This window comes from Erpetoichthys calabaricus, chromosome 2, assembly GCF_900747795.2.
Source record: "Erpetoichthys calabaricus chromosome 2, fErpCal1.3, whole genome shotgun sequence".
Taxonomy (NCBI): Eukaryota; Metazoa; Chordata; class Cladistia; order Polypteriformes; family Polypteridae; genus Erpetoichthys; species Erpetoichthys calabaricus.
The window spans coordinates 153,836,226-153,858,048 of record NC_041395.2 but is presented as its reverse complement, the minus strand read 5'-3'; the positions used below and the strand labels follow the sequence as shown (position 1 = coordinate 153,858,048).

Here is a 21,823-nt window from a genome sequence, read left to right as displayed (position 1 = left end):
TAGTATAGCTAGCAATTCAGCCACGAGCCCTTTCAACTATTGAGTATGAGACTATGTTCTAGGTGTAAATTAATGGCTGTTTTGTGAAGGATGACCTTTTGAATGCCATTGTCTGAGTGGAGTTCTCTCCATGTAGGGTTTTCTCTGGCGTCTCCAGTTTTCCTGTTTCCAATCTATGGCTGTTTCCTGCCTTGAACTGTTTTGCCAGGATTGGTTCTGCCCCCCTGTGACCCTAATTTGGATGAAATGAACTTGATAATGATTATTATACATCCTGTCTGAATGTAATTTAAGATTCACTTAAAATTGCTTATCAACTGCTAAAAGCCACACATTTGCAACATTATTTTATAATCATTTTATTTTGCAGATTATAAGCACACCTCAGCGATTGCCTACCTCAGGGACTGTTCTGATCGGTAGTCCATTTACCTCAAATCCAACTATGGTCACTCAGAATTTAGCAGAAGCCCCTGGATGGGTCCCAGGGTAAGAAATTTGTATCTCCCTACCCATTTAAGTTAAATTACAAATTTCAAGGTATTTTTTTCTGATTAAAAAATTGTTTAATAGATGTGTGTAATTTTAGCAAATTTCTCCAGTAATGTCTCAAACCACTGCCAAAGTTACTGTATGTTTCGTAAAGTAGAAAAGGGGGCTGTTGTATAGTTGCAATATAGACTGAATAATGTGATTGATTTTTCTAAAAGTCACCAAGAACTATTGTATATATTTCCTTTTGTTAACGATAATGCTCTACAAAAGCCACCTAATATTCTTATTTTGTGTACCTAAAATATTAAATCATTGTCTAGGCTGTATACTTTAATTTGAATCTAGTTCACAAAATGTTAATAATGTAGGATTCATAAACAATATATACACAGCATGACTATAAAATGTTTTAGATTTTAAGGTTTATTTTTGTGAATTTAACCACTTTCTAATTTTTCCTCAGCCAAATAGAAATTTACTATTGTGTATTAAGCAATATTAAATTTGAATGAGACTATGTGAAGAAATAGAAATTAGCATACTTGATTGTATTTTATATTCAACTTTACCTGCTTTAAAAATGTATCAACCACTGATACTGCTGTTCACCACATTATTTTTTCTTACATGAAGTAGTCCTCAAATTTTGCTTGATTTCATAATTAATCTGTGTTATTTTATTTCCTTCAACCTAGAATTGTACCAGTTAATTATGCTGTTTAAGGGAGTTTTCAGTATTGTGCTGCCATAGAAGGGTAACACTATATTAAAACTGAAGTAATTTGTTAATTAAACCTCCTTAAATGTCATTTATTTATACCATTCACATTGTCTTTGTGGGATTTATTATTAATTTCCCCAAAACTTTTTATGTTTAAGACAAGGTCGTAGAATTCCAGTATTCATAATTATGAAAAATGAAAGAAAATTCAGTTGTAATTTCATGTAAGAAAGCATGGAAAGCTTACTCATAATTATATTCTTCCTGCTCACAGGATCAGAAAAAGATCTCATGAGTTTCTGGAATCAGATTTTTCTGACAGGTAATACGTTTTTTTGTTTAGATATTTCAACTATTCTTACTTTCCTTCCTTTACATGTTTTAAGAAGCGTATATAAGCCAATTTTTAGATATTGTGTTCTCTTGCGCATCATAGCTTGTCTACATTAATCTATTAGCCGAGTTAAAAATAGAGGCATGGTCTGAGGTTAGATATCTCCTTCTGTATGCATTCAATGTCCTAGTCATCTTTGAGTTTGCCTTACAGCAATAAGATAGCTGCCTTTTAAAAACGTAGTTTGTTTGCTTTTATCTGTATTAATTAGATTATTAATGAGCTTGGCTGCAAGTGGTCATTTCTATTTAGTAAGGAGAGAGAAATAGGCCATATAGTTCAAAGTTTTACATTCTGATTTATGAACTCACAGTAGAGATTCAATCTTTTTTGGCCTATTTTAAATGTAAACGTGTACTTAAAATAATTACTATAATTTCTCATTGTCCTGTAGTCTTAGGGATTAGTCATGACAAGAGTAAAAAAAATAATGATGTTAGTGTCCGTATTGACTTTTTGCTATTTAAAGTTCTTTGCACACATCTCAATTCAAATTTTTTTTATATATATATTTGAGTGGGTAGGAGATCTCCGATAGTAATATAAAATGAAACCTTTAATTGTGAACCTGCAATACAACTGAGCAGATTAGACCAGTGACCTGTGTTTATGATATATTTACGTATCATAAAGTAGTTTTTATTCCTGAGCTTTCAGCCCCTACCAGGGCCTTCATCAGAGGATAATGCTTAGACTTACAAGAATCAAAGGCAATATATAGTAAAAGTTACGTGGAGGGGGCGGGGCTAAGTCAGTGTGAACCGGGTTGGGGGGGGTTATTGGTTGTAAAGATTTTATTTATTATGAGCATGTTTTTCTTAAGTCTGCATATTCTGAGTTTTTGTCCAAATGTCTGTTGATGGCGTTCTCATTTGATAGCCAAGATTCAGCCAGCTGTCTGGCACTTTTAGTACTGGCCTTAAATCTTACTTGTACATTGTCCCAGTTAAATGTATGTCCTGTTGATTTAGTATGCATGTAGATCAGTGATCGTGAGTCCTTTCTTCTGACGGCATTGCAATGTTCATGTATTCGTGTTGCGATTCTTTTTGAAGTTTGTCCTATGTATACCGCTGCGCAAGAACTGCATGAAATGCTATAAACTGCGTTTCGTGTTTCTGCTGTCAAGTGTTTACCGTAAGGAATGCTATGCAGACAAGATATTGCACTTCGCCAGCAACCACCCAGTATCTCATAAATGGAGCTGTGTTAAAACTTTATTTAAAAAGAGTCCACACCCATTGTAATACAAAGGAGACAAAAATGAATGAAAGACACTATCTCTTCCATCTTTTCACTTCAAATGGATACTCAAAAACATTCATTAATCGAAGCTTACATAGAAGACGCCAAAAAACTCCACAAACAATCGACTTGAACCAGAACCCCCACCCCACCTGCTACTCACTTCCTTATCACCACAAGGTGTCTGAAGGTGCAGCACGCATCCTGGCCAAGTCAGGCGTCAGAATAGCACACAAACCCACGAACAATCTGCGCACGGTCCTCTTTAATGCTAAAAAAAAAAATCGATAACAGAAACACGAAACGCAGTTTATAGCATTCCAGGCAGTTCTTGCCCAGCGGTATACATAGGACAAACTTCAAAAATTGCAACAACAACAACAACAACATTTATTTATATAGCACATTTTCATACAAAAAGTAGCTCAAAGTGCTTTACATAATGAAGAAAAGAAGAATAAAAGACAAATAAGAAATTAAAATAAGACAACATTAGTTAACATAGAAAGGAGTAAGGTCCGATGGCCAGGGTGGACAGAAAAAACAAAAAAAAACTCCAGAAGGCTGGAGAAAAAAATAAAATCTGTAGGGGTTCCAGGCCACGAGACCGCCCAGTCCCCTTTGGGCATTCTACCTAACATAAATGAAATAGTCCTCTTTGTAGTTAGGGTTCTCACGGAGTCACTTGATGCTGATGGTTATACAGACTTCTGGCTTTTAATCCATCCATCATTGTTGGAACATCATGGTGCTTTGGGTAGATGGTGGTGGCACAAGCCACCACCAATAGGACACCGGAAAAGAAAACAGAAGAGAGAGTAGGGGTTAGTACAAATTTTGAATGAATAGTTATTATAATGAATTGGATATACAGAGTGTCAGGATTAAATTACAGTGAAGTTATGAGAAGGCCATGTTAAGTAATGTGTTTTCAGTAGTTTTTTAAAGTGCTCCACTGTATTAGCCTGGCGAATTCCTACTGGCAGGCTATTCCAGATTTTAGGTGCATAACAGCAGAAGGCCGCCTCACCACTTCTTTTAAGTTTTGCTCTTGGAATTCTAAGGAGACACTCAGTTGAGGATCTGAGGTTGCGATTTGGAATATAAGGTGTCAGACATTCCGATATATAAGACGGGGCGAGATTATTTAAAGCTTTATAAACCATAAGCAGAATTTTAAAGTCACTTCTGAATGACACAGGTAACCAGTGTAGTGACATCAAAACTGGAGAAATGTGTTCGGATTTTCTTTTCCTGGTAAGGATTCTAGCAGCTGCATTCTGCACTAACTGCAAACGATTGATGTCTTTTTTGGGTAGTCCTGAGAGGAGTGCATTACAGTAATCTAGCCGACTAAAGACAAACGCATGAACTAATTTCTCTGCATCTTTCGATGATATAAGAGGTCTAACTTTTGCTATGTTCCTTAGGTGAAAAAATGCTGTCCTAGTGATTTTATTAATATGCGATTTAAAATTCAGATTACAATCAACGGTTACCCCTAAGCTTTTTACCTCCGATTTGACTTTTAATCCTAATGCATCCAGTTTATTTCTAATAGCCTCATTGTATCCATTATTGCCAATCACTAAGATTTCGGTTTTTTCTTTATTTAATTTGAGAAAGTTACTATTCATCCATTCTGAGATACAGGTTAGACATTGTGTTAGTGAATCAAGAGATTTGGGGTCATCAGGTGCTATTGATAAATACAGCTGTGTGTCATCAGCATAGCTGTGGTAGCTCACGTTATGTCCCGAGATAATCTGACCTAATGGAAGCATGTAGATTGAGAAGAGCAGCGGACCCAGGATAGAGCCTTGTGGAACACCATATAGAATATCATGTGTCTTTGAGTTATAATTACCACAACTAACAAAGAATTTTCTCCCTGCCAGGTAGGATTCAAACCAGTTTAAGACACTGCCAGAGAGGCCCACCCATTGACTAAGGCGATTCTTAAGAATATTATGATCAATAGTGTCAAATGCGGCACTCAAATCTAAGAGGATGAGAACAGATAAATGGCCTCTGTCTGCATTTACCCGCAAGTCATTTACTACTTTAACGAGTGCAGTTTCTGTGCTGTGATTTGTTCTAAAACCTGACTGAAATTTATCAAGAATAGCATGTTTATTGAGGTGCTCATTTAACTGCATAATGACTGCCTTCTCTAGAATTTTACTTAAGAAAGGCAGGTTAGAGATGGGTCTATAATTTTCAAGAGAAGAGGGGTCGAGATTATTTTTCTTAAGTAGGGGTTTAACTACCGCAGTCTTAAGACAGTCTGGGAAGACCCCCGTATCTAATGACAAATTTACTATGTCAAGAACATTATCAATAAGCACACCCGATACTTCTTTGAAAAAATTTGTTGGTATTGGGTCAAGGGCACAGGTGGATGGTTTCATTTGAGAAATTATTTTATGTAAATCAGGTAAATCTATCCTAGTGAAAGACTCTAATTTATTTATTATGGAGTACTGGGGTTTCGGGGGATCCTTAGTGTTGGGGAGATATACTATGTTATTTCTAATATCATTAATTTTTTGATTGAAAAATACAGCGATAGCCTCACAGGTTTTACTGGAAGTACTTAGGAGGCATTCCTTTGAGTTACCTGGGTTTAACAGATGATCAATTGTCGAAAATAAGACTCTGGGATTACTAGCATTGTTATTTATAATCTTAGAGAAATAGCAGCGCCTCTCAAGACGGACTGTGTTATTGTATTCTGTTATTTTAACTTTTAATATCTCATAGTCAATAGTTAGTTTAGTCTTCCTCCATTTACGCTCAGCTCTACGGCATCTTCTCTTTAAATCAGACACTCTTTGGGTCTTCCAAGGTATAACAATGCTAGAAGATTTTTTAACTGTCTTTTCAGGTGCAACTAAGTCAACAGCAGCCCTCACTTTAGTATTAAATCTTTCCACCTTACTATTTACATTCTCCTCGCTATTATAGTTGGCACTATAAACGGACTGATTGGTTAGAATGTTTGTAAGTTTTAAAGTTGCTGATGAGTCAAAGAAGCGTTTTTTAACAATATGCTTCTCATGAGTGTTTTCTATCATTATTTCTATATTAAAAAGTAGAAGAAAATGGTCTGAAAGACCCGTATCAATGACCTGCTTTATATCAACTTTTAGTCCTTTAGTAATTACTAAGTCTAACGTATGACCTGCTTTATGTGTAGGCTGATTAACAAGCTGTCTCAAATCAAAAGAGTCCAGGAGGTTCATAAATTCTTTTACTTTTTGGTCACATTGATTATCTACATGAAAATTAAAGTCGCCGACTATTAAGAGTGCGTCATAGTTCGTAATTAAGATTGACATCAAGTCAGAGAATTCCTCAAAGAAAGACGCGTTGAATTTAGGAGGTCTATACACGGATAATACTAGAACGTGCAACACGCAATACATCGCAATGCCAATAGAAGGAAGGACTCACTATCATTAATCTATACACATACTAAATCAACTGGACATACATTTAACTGGGACAATGTACAAGTAAAATTTAAGGCCAGTACCAAAAGTGCCAGAGCGCTGGCTGAATCTTGGCTATCAAATAAGAACGCCATCAACAGACATTTGGATATAAACCCAGAATATGCAAACTTAAGAAGAACATGCTCATAATAAATAAAATCTTTACAACCAATAACCCCCCCCCCCCCCCCCCCAACATAACTTTTGCTATATATTGCCTTTGATTCTTGTAAGTCTAAGCATTATCCTCTGATGAAGGCCCCTGGTAGGGGCTGAAAGCTCAGGAATAAAAACTACTTTATGATACGTGATTCATTTTCTCCCTTTGTGGATCTCCAGCTGCATATATGCAAACCGTATCACAGACCTTCTCTTCCATTCATATTCATATTGTAGCAGTAGATGCTCGTGTCCACCTCTCGAACCCTCAGGTACCACTCTTGAGACCAGGTGAAAGTATAATAATAATTATTTTTATTATACAGTAGTGCACCAAGCACTCTCCTTACCACACTCATATAAATCACAATTCTCTCTCTATAAACAATCCTCCACTCCCAGACACGTCGCCACCCTACCTCCCAGCTCAGCTCAATGTTCTGGGCTTCCCAGAGTTCTTTTATAGCCCCTGACCCGGAAGTGGCTCCAAGCCAAACCCACAAGTCCGTTTTCCTTCCGGGTCAGGGCAAAGTCCTTTTCTTCATCCCGGGAGCACATTGCTTCTTCCAGTCACGTGACTGGGATGCACTCCCGGGTTATAGGGCATGCCAGCACCTACTAGCCCCCCTACAGCGACTCCTGGCGGCCCCCAAGGTATCCAGCAGGGCTGTGTCAAAACACTATACAGTCCATGAGGCCCTGCTGGAACTCGGGGCGCAAATATGCTGTCCGGAGGGTTCCTCCTAGCGGCCTGGGGGTGACGACCGGAGTCCATAGCCGGTCGTCTGTCACAGTCCCTCCCCCTTAGCGACGACCAGTGGGGCGGAGCGTTGATTCCCGCGAGGGACGTCTTCCTCCAGGAGAACGCTTTATCCGGACCGTGGTTCTGTTGTCGAGATCCCCCAGCGAACCTTGGGGGAACGGTGTATCTGGTATCCCACCGCTCCCCTGTCCTCCGGGGACAACTCCTCCACACGTGGCCCGGTTGCCGGCAGTTGTAACACCGCCGACGTCCTCCTGGTGGCCTCTCTTCCCGAGACCTGAAGCACCTCGGAAATTCTGTCAGCTCCACCCTGTCCTCCGCCAAGGAGGGGTTAACAGCCGCTTTGCTGCTCTTTGCCCTTTTCTTTTCCCTGTTAGGAGACCCGCATTTCTGTGTGGGGATCTCCTGCTTTCTCTGGGGCTTGTGCACAACGTGAGGCTCTCTATGGAAGAGAGAGAGCCTCTTTGCTGTTTGCACGCCCGTTGTCCTATGTAAACTCGGAGGCGGCGTCATTAGTACCGTATCGCTCCGGGTAACAGCACTATTCAGCTGTCCCGGGACGATCGGTGCTTCCCCCGCCTCTTCATTAACCAACGGCAACCCCTTTATCACGCGGGTCGGGCTCTTACGGTCCGCATTATCCCGGAGCGGCGTCTGATATCGCCGCCCCGGTTCCATCGGATCGCTGCCCAACCATTCCGTATTTGTACCACACTCTACTGTCGGGCACACAGCGCTTTGACAACCGCAACTTATTAAACGCGGTGCCGATTCACACTGCGTTCCCTTATTATATACGGCACAGATTTCACTCACCTGCACCGCCGAATCAATCGAGGCCGGGGCTTCACGGCCTAATCGTCGCAGGTATACTTGTAGCTTCCTCAGCGGCACTTCGACCGTGGCTCCCAGCTCCTCTACCCGTCTCCTCAGGTCCTCGATTCCCTGAAAGAAACCCAGTACGGGCTCAAGTATCTCTTCGAGATCCCGTATCATATAGTTTGTTAAGTTATTTGTCTCGGCCGGCAGTAAGGCTACTTCCTTATTTTGGTCATCTGCCGACCGGGAACCAATGAGCACGTCCACTCCTGGCACGTGCTCTGCTGATGAGCGCAAGGGCTCCTGGGATATGGAGTCTTTAGAGGGTTGGGTAGCCTCCTGCGGCTGGCTGCGGTCTGCCTTTTTAATTTTGCCGGCAGACACTACAGTCGCGTCCCGTCCCTCTTTCTTTTTATTCAAAGTCGGCGCTGCTTCGCTCGCCTTCCCCTTCAGGGAGCGCAGACGCGTTGGGGAATTACTGACCTCACCGACGGCACCCAACTGACCTTCTTCCTGGTTGTCGTCGCGCGAGGTCACGTGGACATCGTCAGCCAATGGACTCCCTTTCTGCGGACGCCTAGACTGGCTTGTTTTCTTTCCTTCGCGGCCATCTTGTCTAGGTGTGAGGCGGGCGCGTTCTTTGTCCGCTTCGTGCAGACAGGCCCCTGCAAAACAGGAAACAAATACTCCCGGCGTTTCGGGCATTGCCCCAGCACATACCTCGGAACGTTGGCGATCACGCTCCAACTCCCTGTAGTAGTCTTCGGGAGTCGCCATCCGGCAACGTTCCGACTGCTGCCCTGCTCAGGTTTGCGTGGCCTTAAACTGCTCCCGATCTTCCTCACTGCCCGTCAGGTAAGTCCACAGCTTCTCCATTGGATCTGGGACCGAAGTCTTCTGGACAACTCCAGCCTTCTTCCCAGTCTTCTTCCCCATGCTTGCCTGCTGTAGAGGACGGCTCTCAGCTGCAGCGCTCTTGGTCGCGGGTGGAGTATTCACCTCCGCGGTTACTAGAGGGACCTTCTTAGGGTTCTCTGCCACAACAATTTTAATTAGAATTGCAGATCCTCTGCCTCCAGACGGCCAGAGTATCCTGCCGACTGCGCCAGTGTAGCAGTAGATGCTCGTGTCCACCTCTCGAACCCTCAGGTACCACTCTTGAGACCAGGTGAAAGTATAATAATAATTATTTTTATTATACAGTAGTGCACCAAGCACTCTCCTTACCACACTCATATAAATCACAATTCTCTCTCTATAAACAATCCTCCACTCCCAGACACGTCGCCACCCTACCTCCCAGCTCAGCTCAATGTTCTGGGCTTCCCAGAGTTCTTTTATAGCCCCTGACCCGGAAGTGGCTCCAAGCCAAACCCACAAGTCCGTTTTCCTTCCGGGTCAGGGCAAAGTCCTTTTCTTCATCCCGGGAGCACATTGCTTCTTCCAGTCACGTGACTGGGATGCACTCCCGGGTTATAGGGCATGCCAGCGCCTACTAGCCCCCCTACAGCGACTCCTGGCGGCCCCCAAGGTATCCAGCAGGGCTGTGTCAAAACACTACACAGTCCATGAGGCCCTGCTGGAACTCGGGGCGCAAATATGCTGTCCGGAGGGCTCCTCCTAGCGGCCTGGGGGTGACGACCGGAGTCCATAGCCGGTCGTCTGTCACAATATATATATATAAAATATGTGTGTGTAAAATAAATTGTGTATGTGTATATATATATATATATATATATATATATATATATATATATATTATATATATATATATATTATATATAATATAATTTTTATATATTTTTGTAAAATCATTTTTTCCTGAGCTTCAGTAAAGTTTTCACGTCTTCTTGGGCGTAAATAAATCAAGTCAGTCAGTCTGTCTGTCATATTTTCCCAGATCCCTGGTGATATTTGGCTAGTAAGGTTGTGCAGCTGACATTTTTACCTACATGCCAATGTTAATTTTTAATTTGTCACAACACTCCTGATATACCTTGTTCTTTTATTATGTTTTTTATTTTTAAACTGAATATTTGCAAAGCATTATATTGGTAATTTAATTTGCATGTATTTTCTATATTTGCTTCTCAATGTTTAAGATGAATTTCTCCATGATAGATTTAAATTAATGAATTATTAATCTTCTCCACACAACTAACACCAATAATAGTCAAATAACTTCTGGTCCTTGACACCATATAAAATATGAATTAATTTGATAGAAGGTTATTATTCATTTATATTTCAATTTCTGAGTAAAAGGAATGAAAAAGAGAAACATTTTGAACATTGTCTATTTTAAACCAGCAATGAAAAATTTGCATGTGTATATTGCCTTTTCGCATGTGATCACTTTGTGTGCTGCAGTTTGTTTGTTTTTTTAAGAAATGTCAGCTGAAATTATTATTTCAGAGTGTTAACTCTTGGTGTGGCACTCAATAAAACGCTTTTCAAATTGTAAGATTGTTGAACTTGCATCTTTCTGATTCTTTTTTATAGTAAATTACTGTATGATTCTGAGCATTCACTAATAGGACTTCTTCTTCTTTCGGCTGTTCCTGTTAGGGGTAGCCAAAGCAGATATCTTTTTCCATATCGTCCTGTCTTCTACATCTTGCTCTGTTACACCCATCACCTTCATGTCCTCTCTCATCACATCCATAAACCTTCTCTTAGGCCTTCCTGTTTTCCTCTTGCCTTTTCCAAATATACCCAGCATCTCTCCTCTGCACATGTCCAAGCCAACACAATCTCGCCTCTCTGACTTTGACTTCCAACCTTCCAACCTGAGCTGACCCTGTAATGTACTTATTTCTAATCCTGTACATCCTCATCACACCCAATGCAAATCTTAACATCTTTAACTCTGTCACCTCCAGGGCTGTCTCCTGCTTTCTGGTCAGTGCCACCGTCTCCAACCCATATAACATAGCTGGTGTCACTACTGTCCTGTAGCCCTTCCCTTTCACTCTTGCTGATACCCGTCTGACACTCTTCTCCACCCATTCCACCCTGCCTGCACTCTCTTTTTCACCTCTCTTCCACAGTCCCCATTACTCTGTGTAGTCGCTGAAGCATAAGGTGAGATCAAGCATAGGTAAAACGCGTGTCAAAAGAAATCTCTGTCCAAAAGTTTGTTTTAAAATTATTTAGTGAAAGTTAAAAGCAAATAATCCACACAAGAATAAAGGAAAAATAGTTACACACGTAGAATAAAAGGCAAAAAAAAAGAAGAATATATCTTGTCTAAACTTAGCTTTTCTTGAGGAATTTTAGTTATTTCTATACTTAAAAGTTGTTCTTCTGTACGCTTTAAGCGCACGGCTTTGTGCTTATATAAGCACGTTATCTTTTACATGTTACTTCACACACTCAAAGAGCCCGTAGGCATGGGCGCAAGCACGGTTTAAAACCATATGCCCTCTATGCCTTACACATGGCAAGGCTGTCACTAACTGAAGAATAATGTTTACTCAAAACTGTTAGAAATGGCAAGAATATACCAATACAATTCTACTTATGGGGGTTTTGGGAACCTCCCATAGATTATGCCTTGTCATCTAGTAAAATATTTATGAATCTTTTATAATTATCCCACTTCTTCTTCGCCGTCCTCTTCCTCTGTATACTCTCCTGTACTTCCCCATTCCACCACCAGGTTTCCTTTTCCTCCTTCCTCTGTCCAGAAGTCACGCAAAGCACCCTTCTTGCTGTCATTCTTAACTACTTCTGCTGTATCCGCCCAGCTGTCTGGCAACTCTTCACTGCCACCCAGTGTCTGTCTTATCTCCTCCCTAAACTCAACTTTGCAGTCTTTCTTTTTCAACTTCCACTGTGTGATCCTTTGCTCTACCCTCAGTGTCCTCCTCCTCTTGATCTTGATCATCTTTCTACAGACCACCAACCTATGCTGCCTAACTACACTTTCCCCTGCCACCACTTTGCAGTCTTTAATCTCTTTCAGTTTGACTCTGCATAGGATGTAATCCCACTTTGTGCATCTTCCTCCACTCTTGTACATAACCCTATGTTCCTCCCTCTTATTAAAATATGTATTCACGACAGCCATGCCCATTCTTTTGCAAAATCCACTTTCCTCTGACCTTCTTCATTCCTCTCCTTGACACCATACCTACCCATCACCTCCTTGTCTCCTCTGTTTCCTTCACCAACATGTCCTTTGAAATCCACTCCAATCATTGTTTTCTGTCCCTTGGGTACACTGTTCATCACTTCATCCAACTCACTCCAGAAATCATCTTTCTCATCCATCGCACACCCAACTTGCGGGGCATATGCACTAACAACATTCAACATCACACCTTCAGTTTCCAGCTTCAAAATCATTACTTTGTCTGACACTCTTTTCCCCTCCAAAACACTCTTGACATACTGCTCCTTTAGAATAATCCCAACCCCATTTCTCCTCCCATCCACACCATGATAGAACAATTTGAATCCACCTCCGATCCACCTGGCCTTACTCCACTTCCATTTAGTCTCTTGCAAGCACAATATATCAACCTTCGTTCTCTCCATCATATCCGCTAACTCTCTTCCCTTACTGCCAACATTCAAAGTTCCTACCCTCAGTTCCACTCTTTTTACCTTCCTCCTGTCCTTCTGCCTCTGGACAAGTCTCCCTCCTCCTCTTCTCCTTCTTTGGCCAACTGTAGCCCAACTTCCGCCAGTACCCTGTTGGCTAACAGTACTGGTGGTGGCCGTTGTTAACCCGGGCCTCGACTGATCCGGTATGGAAATTTGTATTGTTGTCCGCATATTGATCTGGCAAAATTTTACACCAGATGGCCTTCCTGGCGTAACCCTCCTCATTTATCTGGGCTTAAAACCGGCACAAAGAAACACACTGGTTTGTGCATCCCCTGTGGGTGGGTTAGCATTCACTAATAGGACTGCCAACAAAAATTTCTCTGTTTCTCACTACAGTTCTTTGTTGTCATCCTCAATATTAAATGAGCCCTCATATAACAACTTTTTTTTTTTTTTTTAACTTGCACAAGAACACTTCTTCACTATTGAAAAATCAATATTGCTGTTAAACACTGTATTAAGTTGAAACACAATAGCCACAAAGCATAATTAGATGTAGTTTCAAAACAAGTGCATAGTACTCCCATGATTTTTTCAAAAGTTCACAATACTATTAATAGTGATGTTTGGAATTTCTCAGACTTGTGCTATGCATTGGCGTATTTTAAAGCAAATTTTATGCTCATGTGCAGTGTACAGGGACGTTTTCCTGATGAAACATTGAAAAATGACCTGTTTGTCTACATTCATTTTCTATAATATCAATAATTTAAGATGAGAAGTGCATCCACAGCTTGTCATCTGGCCTTTAGAAATAACTTTCACTTTTAATACTGGCTTCTTTTTGTGGACCTCTGTGTCTCAGAATAAATTCAGATGATGTTTATTAGTATGACATGTTTTTGCAACTTGCCCTCCCTTATAAGCATTCTTTATCTTCTTAAAATGAGACAGAAAGCATTTGTGCTGTTAAGACCATCTGAAGGCACCCTTGTACTATCCTGTGCATGGCATTCCTGACATCAGGACAGTTTTAAATCTTATTTCTTGTGGATAAAATAAAATCCAAACCTCCATAAAACCTAGTCAGTGTTATAAAAATGTGGCAGAGCCACAGCTTTTGTAAGCCATTTAGCTTAAGTTGCACAGTTGTATAATAATGTTTACTGTGATTTTAAATCTGTGAATACAGTACTGTATTTCTTTATAAACATGATGCAGAAGAAATATGAGTCGTAATTCACATTTATAATTGAAACCTCAAGTAAACTTTTTTCACGTTGTCATTATGAGGTGTTGTGTGTAGAATTCAGAGGAAAAAAATGAATTTAGTCCATTTTGGAATAAGGCTGTAACATAACAAAATGTGGAAAAAGTGATGCGCTGTGAATACTTTCCGGATGCACTGTATATAAAAGTCTGTCCAGTTAAAAGTACAATTAATCCAATGCTGATTTATTGGTTATGGCTTTGGACTTTAAACACTGAGGGTTGGGTTAATATTCTGCTGCTGAAAGTGTGTGACCATGAGAAAGTCACTTTACCTGCTTGTTCTGTTATTGGAAAGATAAAAAAAATTGTAACCAATTATATCTCAAAGTCACCATGGGCAACTGCGTCAGCCAAAATAATAATCAGAAAAAGTTAAGATTCAACTTATGTGTTTTACAATATGGCTATTACAGACAATTACAATTTTTAATCACAGAATTTTACTAGTTTAATCACAATTAATTTCATATTTAACCAAAGTAGTTTAGTAATGGCCAGTATTCCCCTGTGAATGTAACTGCTGTACAACATCTTAGCTCATCAAGCTGCAAAGACTTTCATAGACATTTTTGATATGATACGTGACACAATTGACCCATGTAACATGCTTTTTCGACTGTATTTAGAGGTCTGCAATCTGATGCTATACATTTTGCAATAATTAGTGGTATTTAATACTTTAGGTTTTGTTTCATTCATGGACATGAGTTGTACATTCATAGATGGTAGTCTGCCACAGATTTTTTCAGTATTTAACAGCAGCATCATGTCTTTCTTGCTCTTAAGTGATAAGCCTAGGATGTTGCGCTTCTGTGATATTTACATTTGCCTGCACCAGTGCTTATAAATATTGACAGCTTTGTCCTTTGAACCATCTGGGAGAGTTTTAAATCAAAAGCAACTATCATAAATTATGTTTTTTGTTTTAAATTAATGGAATAGCTTAGATAATGGATTCCCAAAATTTAAGGTAAGGCCGCCACAAATGTTGTACCATCTGGACAGGCCCCCCAACTAAAGCCAGTGCTACAAAGCATAGCATGATCTTGAAACTCTGCTATTGCTAACAGTAGTAAATAGACCTAGTAATCAAAGCAAATGCTTAACTACAGCAGACTATTGACACACGTGTAATTAAATGTCATGTGATCTCTTCATGTCAGAGGTTTTCAGTCTTTTTTCATATCCAAGATTTGAAATATTTTGAAGCACCTCCATTTTCTTTCAGTCCTAAAATTGTTAAGCACTGAACTCTTACTAGGCACAGCTAAAAGTGAGATTTCTTAACTCAAATGTTCCCCACCCCTTAAATGCCATTTGGGGATTTTGTCAGTTAATTACACAAGTTTTTCTGTGTTTTTCTTTTTCTTTTAGGTTTTCCAATGCACATCAAATGCTTTTTTTAATGAGCAGTAGCATGGTTTGATAACAAATAAAAATTATAATTCGTAAATTTCCATATTTTTAATTTACAAAAATTACACACTTATGTATGAATCAATATATGAATCATATGAAAGAAGCAGAAAAGTAACTCAGGTTACATGCAATTCAAGGTCACAAAAAGAGTAAAAAAAAATAAAAATAAGTCAGTTATGAAGACTGAGCATATTATGTTTTATACAATCATCATTATTAATATTGGGTTCCAATCTTAAAATCTTTAAGTATATTTCTTCTTATATATTCAGCCTATTACTATTTATTTTTGAAGGATGGATGAAGGTTACCAAACACTGCTGAGGAATATTGTTTATTATACTAAAATGGAATATTAGATATGTGTATTTTATTAACAGCTGCTAAGTTTGCCTTTGTTCTTCACTGTACTGTATATTATTCTGTAATAGTTTGATAATTTCTAAAATTGTTCCTAAAATTATGATATAAAAAAAGTTCGGCAAAACTAAAATTCTTGGACCTGAGAGACTATGGGTGCGTTTAAAAGAGACCACTCACCTGAGAACCCTCTCTGTAGCAAAAATCAATTGAGTTCACATTGGAGATCGACTGCTGATAAACAGATACCATTTCGGAGCCAGGGAAAAGGACACAGTTTAAAATGGGAGTAGCTGAAGTTGCCTTTGTGATCCAAGTGCTCTGAAGTGAGCAAACTTGTTGAAAGTGGAACATCGGTTGTGAGAAGTTCCAGTGCACACTAGTGTACCTACATTAGGAGTGGGCATTCCATCCCTTTTACAGCCATAGTTTATTTAAAAACTAGGCAATTTAAAGATAATCTTTAAAATTGAAAATTGATTATTTTTAATAGTGTCGACTTCACCTGGCCAGTGTCCACCATTTTGTAAAACTATTGGCTGAGATAGCAAGGGGTGTCAAACAACACATGCATCAAATATGATTAGGGAAAAGTAACTTCTATCTTTTAAAGTTAATCACATTTGTTAATGCATTAACTTTGCCAACTATAGTTTTAATTAAAAAAAATTTATACAAATCTTGACCAAAAATATTGGCTCCTTTGACTCTTTTAGATAACTCACAAATTACTCAAAATAACTTCATGTACAACAAAATTAGTTTGAAGACAGGTTTTCATAATTCTTTATTTCACTATTATTATTGCAGAATTTTGCCATTCCATTTAGAACTTAATATATAGTATTATTTCAGATAAGATAAAAAGAACATGTTAGACGTAATACTTGGTAGCAGAAACTTTGGAAAGAATAACTGTAGCCAAGCGCTTCTTGCTACAACCATAGTTTTCTACATCTCTTTTAGTTTGAATGACTCATCTTTTGCAAACTTTACCAGTTCTTCAAGATGTGAAGGATGTGCTCACCCAGTTGCAGTTTTCAGAGCCCTCAACAAGTGTTTAATGGGATTTACATCTGAACTCATTGCTGTTTAATACTCATTGCTGTTTAATGTTTTACACATAAGGAAGGGGAATTGATTGAGTCAAGAAATTTTGTAAGGTGTGATAATGTGACACATATGAGTATGAATTCAGCACTACCGTCAGTCAAAAAAAAAAAAGAAATTGCAGTATATTACAGATTGCATTGGATTGTTCTACTTTAAAAAATAGTCTTAATATTATAATTTGGAGGTGAAATATATCCCCCCCCCCCCTTCCTTCTACCTGAATATTTGATGAGAATATCTGATGGGTAGCTGCCCTGGATGCCAGCACTAGTGAAGGAGATAAGTGTCAATTGATAAACCTAGGGTATTCAGGGATAAGGAAATAGATGGATTCCTCTTTCCTGAAAAATCAAGCTGTTGTTTCTTACAAAGTGCAATATTTTTTTCTTTCACATGGAGGTAGTGTACATGCAGAAATTGTGCAAAGTCTACTCCCATCTATATGCCATGGTATAAGCAGAGGTGGGTAGAGTAGCCAAAAATTGTATTCAAGTAAGAGTAGTGTTACTTCAAAATAATATTACTCAAGTAGAAGTAGAAAGTAGTCATCCAAAAAATTACTCAAGTAAGAGTAAAAAAGTATTTGGTGAAAAGACTACTCAAGTACTGAGTAACTGTTTGATTATAATAAATGATTTATTTTTTAGAAATGTTGTAATAAGACAACAATATAAAATAATGTGAAAAATCTGCTATTTCCAAATAATAAAATAAACAATGAGTAAAATAAATAACATCTTTACAAAATAAAGATGCACAAATAACACAAAGTTCCAAATATCAGTTTTTCACAACAAAGCTTTTGAAGCCAGTACCTACAGTAGGTAACATGTATGTTTGAACACTGCAAACAGCTTACAGTGACAGGATATGCTGTACACTGACAGTATAATACTGCATATTCACTTGCCCTCCAAATAGCACAGCTGATAGAAAATAACATTAGAACAAGGCAGCTTGTGCACGTACAAGGAGTCTCACTTTACCTTGACTGTCTGTGTCTGTGCATGTTTGGTTAAAACGTGCTTGTTCTTCACTCAGTGAAGTGATGGTTAAGCTTCAGCAGGAGTTGGCTCATGTACAAGTGGAACCTTGGATTGCGGATAACTTGGTTTGCAAGTGTTTTGCAAGACAAGCTAAAAATTTTAATAAATTTTGACTTGATAAACGAGTGAGGTCTTGCAGTACGAGTAGTCTGTATATGCTTTGTCTGCCGAGCATCACGTGATCACAACTGAGCTGATGGTTCTTCTCTCTCTCACTGCAGGATTGTGGGCAATCATCAGTTGGCGTGCCTCACTCATATATTCAACATCCGTATGAGCGTATACTGTTTACTACAGCATTGTGGCCACGTGTGTGTGCTGTGACGTGCGAGTCCCCGTCTTGCACCCCAAAACACGAAGCTGAGTCTCAGTACTTTAGCGATACCATCTTTATTCAGCTTGAAACCAGAACAGCGCGGTTATTTATTGTAGCGGGATCTGCCACTCTCCTATAGACAGACACAGCAGTGAGGCAGGGTCATGCCCAGGTTAGTGGCCAAGTAATACTGTGCCCTGCGCATTTATAATGTTCCTTGTATCACCCATCAATGGCAGGTGCTTATAGCATGACCGTGATCTTTTCGGATTCGCTTTTACGGCGAACTGCTACAGCGCTGGGTGCCTGCGGTTGCCTCGGGACGCTCTTCCGCGTGTCGTCCCGTTGGGTGAAATCCCTCAAGAGTTTAGAAACTCACTCACACCAGCCATGATTCTTTTCAAAGGTAAAGTGCAGGTTAATTTGTTTTATGTACTTTTACTTTATATTTTGTATTAATCATTTTTATATGAATAGTTTTGGGTTGTGGAACGAATTATTTCTTATGGGGAAATTCACTTTGATATACCAGTGCTTTGGATTGCGAGCACATTTCCGGAACGAATTATGCTCGCAAACCGAGTTTCCACTTGTATTCTTTCTTTCCCTGTCTGCTGTCTGTGAGGAGTTTGTGCCGCTATGCCGCTACAGTTTGTGTGTGGTCATGTGGCTGCATGGCTACGTCTGATTTGTGAAATTCGAGCCATGTGGTTATTATTGCTACATCTGATTGGTGAAACAATCATGCAGTAGATCCACTGGCGGCTTCTCTCTGGCAAAAATATAGCGTATCTAATGGAAATACTGTAAAGTAACAATTTGAGTGTTGCCCAATGTAGCGGAGTAAGAGTAGCGTTTCTACTTCACAAACGTACTCAAGTAAAAAGTATGGTGCAGTAAAACTACTCTTAGAAGTACAATTTTTTTAAAAAGTTACTCAAGTAAATGTAACGGAGTAAATGTAACTCTTTACTACCCACCTCTGGGTATAAGTAAGTGGTGTGCACAATCAAGGACCAGGACAAGGAGGTCTCCGCTTATCTTAACCCTGTCAGACATAACATTCAAAGCCGCCTTACCCTCCTGCAGCAAGCTTCCATATTAAACAAGGATATTGTAAATGACAGCAATTGCTTCTTGATTTTCGGATCAAAGATGTCTCTTTTTACCTTTCATTTTAGACATTGAAAAATTACAATATTATTATACTGATTTTTTTATTAGATTAAAAAAAATGAGTTGCCTCATTCACAACAATTTATTTAAAACAAGAACACCTCTAACACACCTGAACTTAAGTCAAGTTCAATATCACCCCAGGATAATACAGTAGCATTAACTCAGTTTTCCAGTATTAGTGACTTTGCACAAGATGATTTCAGTTTTTACCTGTATTTTTGTCCATCATTAGAGTGTCCGTATGAATGCGCTGGTGGGTCTCATCACAAAGTGTTCTTCCTATGATACAAGTATCTTGTCAAACAAAGCATTATAAAAGGTTTAATCATTCATTTCAGCAGACTTTTCACTTCATTCCAGTGAGTTTTTGGTTATTTGGTGTTTTGTAGATTTTTGTTGTTGGCTTATTATGTATATATTTAAATAGTCATTTTTGCAATGTATTTTTTAACCAGATTATTCCATGTGCTTGTAGGGTGTGTAAGACAGATGAGGTGAAGCCCTAGCATTTTCCTATGTACAGTATAATAAATAACTCGCAGGCCTACACTGTAACACTCTGAGTGAACACTTCACAACAGGGGTTCTCAAAGTCAGTCCTGTGGGCTCACTGTGGGTTCAGGTTTCTTTCAGCCATGTTTATAATCAGTGACAACTGATAACACTGATCTCATTTAATTAGCTGGTATTGTTTTATCTTCTACACTCAGAAAAGCACAGCAGCATGATTTTTACATTTATAAGACATTTACAAATATTTCTATTTTCGCTATAGATTTAAATGCTTAACTGTTTTGTTGATTTAATTATATTTTACCTCTTCTCAGTGCAGTTTGCTCCCTTCATTGTATGTTAATAATGTCAATTAATAATAATAATAATTCTTTGCATTTATATAGCGCTTTTCTCACTACTTAAAGCACTCAGCAATTGCAGGTTAAGGGCCTTGCTCAAGGGCCCAACAGATCAGAGTCCCTATTGGCATTTACGGGATTCGAACCAGCAACCTTCCAATTGCCAGTGCAGATCCCTAGCCTCACAGCCACCACTCCACCTTATTAAAAACAAGCAGAGTAAACACCCAGGTAAACAAAACTGAATCATGAAAGACTGCAACTACTTTTGCGTCAAATCTACTAATTAATAAATTAATGGATTAATTAAACAGTTAAAGCACTTGAAAAAGTAGAATGAAATAAAATACATTATTCCCATACAACTTGCTTACTACATTTTAATTTTTTTTTTTATTTATTTATTTTTTAAACCAAACTTAGTTTTCTAATTTCTGTATTGTTCCCAAAATATGAAATCTGGGAAATAACAGTTCACTTAATTAGCCCAGGAGTCCAATTAAAAACAGAAGCTGGTTGGAACAAAAACCTGTAGCCACAGTGTGCCCCCCAGCACAGAGTCTGAGAGCCCTTGCTTTACAACATCGCTACAATAGTATGTATGTGTTTTTGTGTTCACAGGGAACCTAAAACACATAAACATGAAATACTGTACTATACAAATGCTATTTTTGAAGGCCAAGAAGCAAACTATATATTTTTAGTTTGGTTTTAAATAGTGGGACTTAGCTAAAATATTTCATGATGAAAGCATTTTAAAGATTGGTTGACGCACACTTGAGTGTATTTTAACCAAACAAAGTGCTTCAGGTTCTCTGTCAGCCTTTGGACAGGTTTGTATTGGGTAACTAGTTAAGTAATGGTTTTGGGGTGGTCAGAAGGTGATGTGAGTACTTGAGAGGAGTTTAGCCAGCATCATTTTAAACAATCTACAGATTGTTATCGTCTTGGGCAAAAATAAGTTACATGGTGAAAATGTTAACAGTCTTGATATGGAGACAAAAGTGGACCATGTTGCTAAGCTTGGTACCAGGTCATATTAACAACCGATCAGATGTGAAAATGAAAGCTCAGGCCAATTTTTTTTTCCTTGCAAGGGTGTGCCATATATTCTTTATTATGTATGTTATCCTTTTAGAGTCTTATATACTGGTTATGTGTGTTTGTATATATACACATACAGTACATACACATCTATGATTATGATTTGGACAACAAGTTGATTCATTTCTTATTTCAACCATAATCCAGTGACCTTTAATGTTGTTTTTTTCCTCCTAAACCCCTGGCTACCTGTTTGCTCACCACCAGCTATTTCACAGATTATGCCTCACTTCTCATAGGTGCCACTGAAAGACTGTTACCCTTCATCTCCTATATATACTATATAGATATTGTTTAATCCACCTACACCTAGTCACTGCCAAAATTAGCAATGCCTGTATGAAGATATCTATTTAAGTAACAGAAGCTATGGAAATAAAAGAGAAAATTAATTGAATCTTTGCATTCTTTATTTCCGAGTTTCACTTCAAGAAAGGAGGTTTCATAGTTTTGTAAATTGATTAAAACTGTAATTAGCGTTTTCTAGTTCTCTTTATGCCTATTTGTTTTCTT

The 21,823-nt window shown here is 38.7% G+C and overlaps 1 protein-coding gene across 7 annotated transcripts in view; it reads left to right on the top strand.

The window, feature by feature from the left end:
* The window catches only part of LOC114646464 (transcription factor Dp-2-like), a 128,555-nt gene that overhangs the window by 89,419 nt on the left and 17,313 nt on the right, over positions 1 to 21,823 (top strand). For all 7 annotated transcript variants that reach the window (XM_051922916.1, XM_051922920.1, XM_051922919.1 and 4 more), the window contains 2 exons: positions 371 to 489; positions 1,491 to 1,538. In XM_051922916.1, the coding sequence (XP_051778876.1) occupies positions 371 to 489; positions 1,491 to 1,538 (167 nt within the window). The remainder of the gene's footprint in view (positions 1 to 370; positions 490 to 1,490; positions 1,539 to 21,823) is intronic.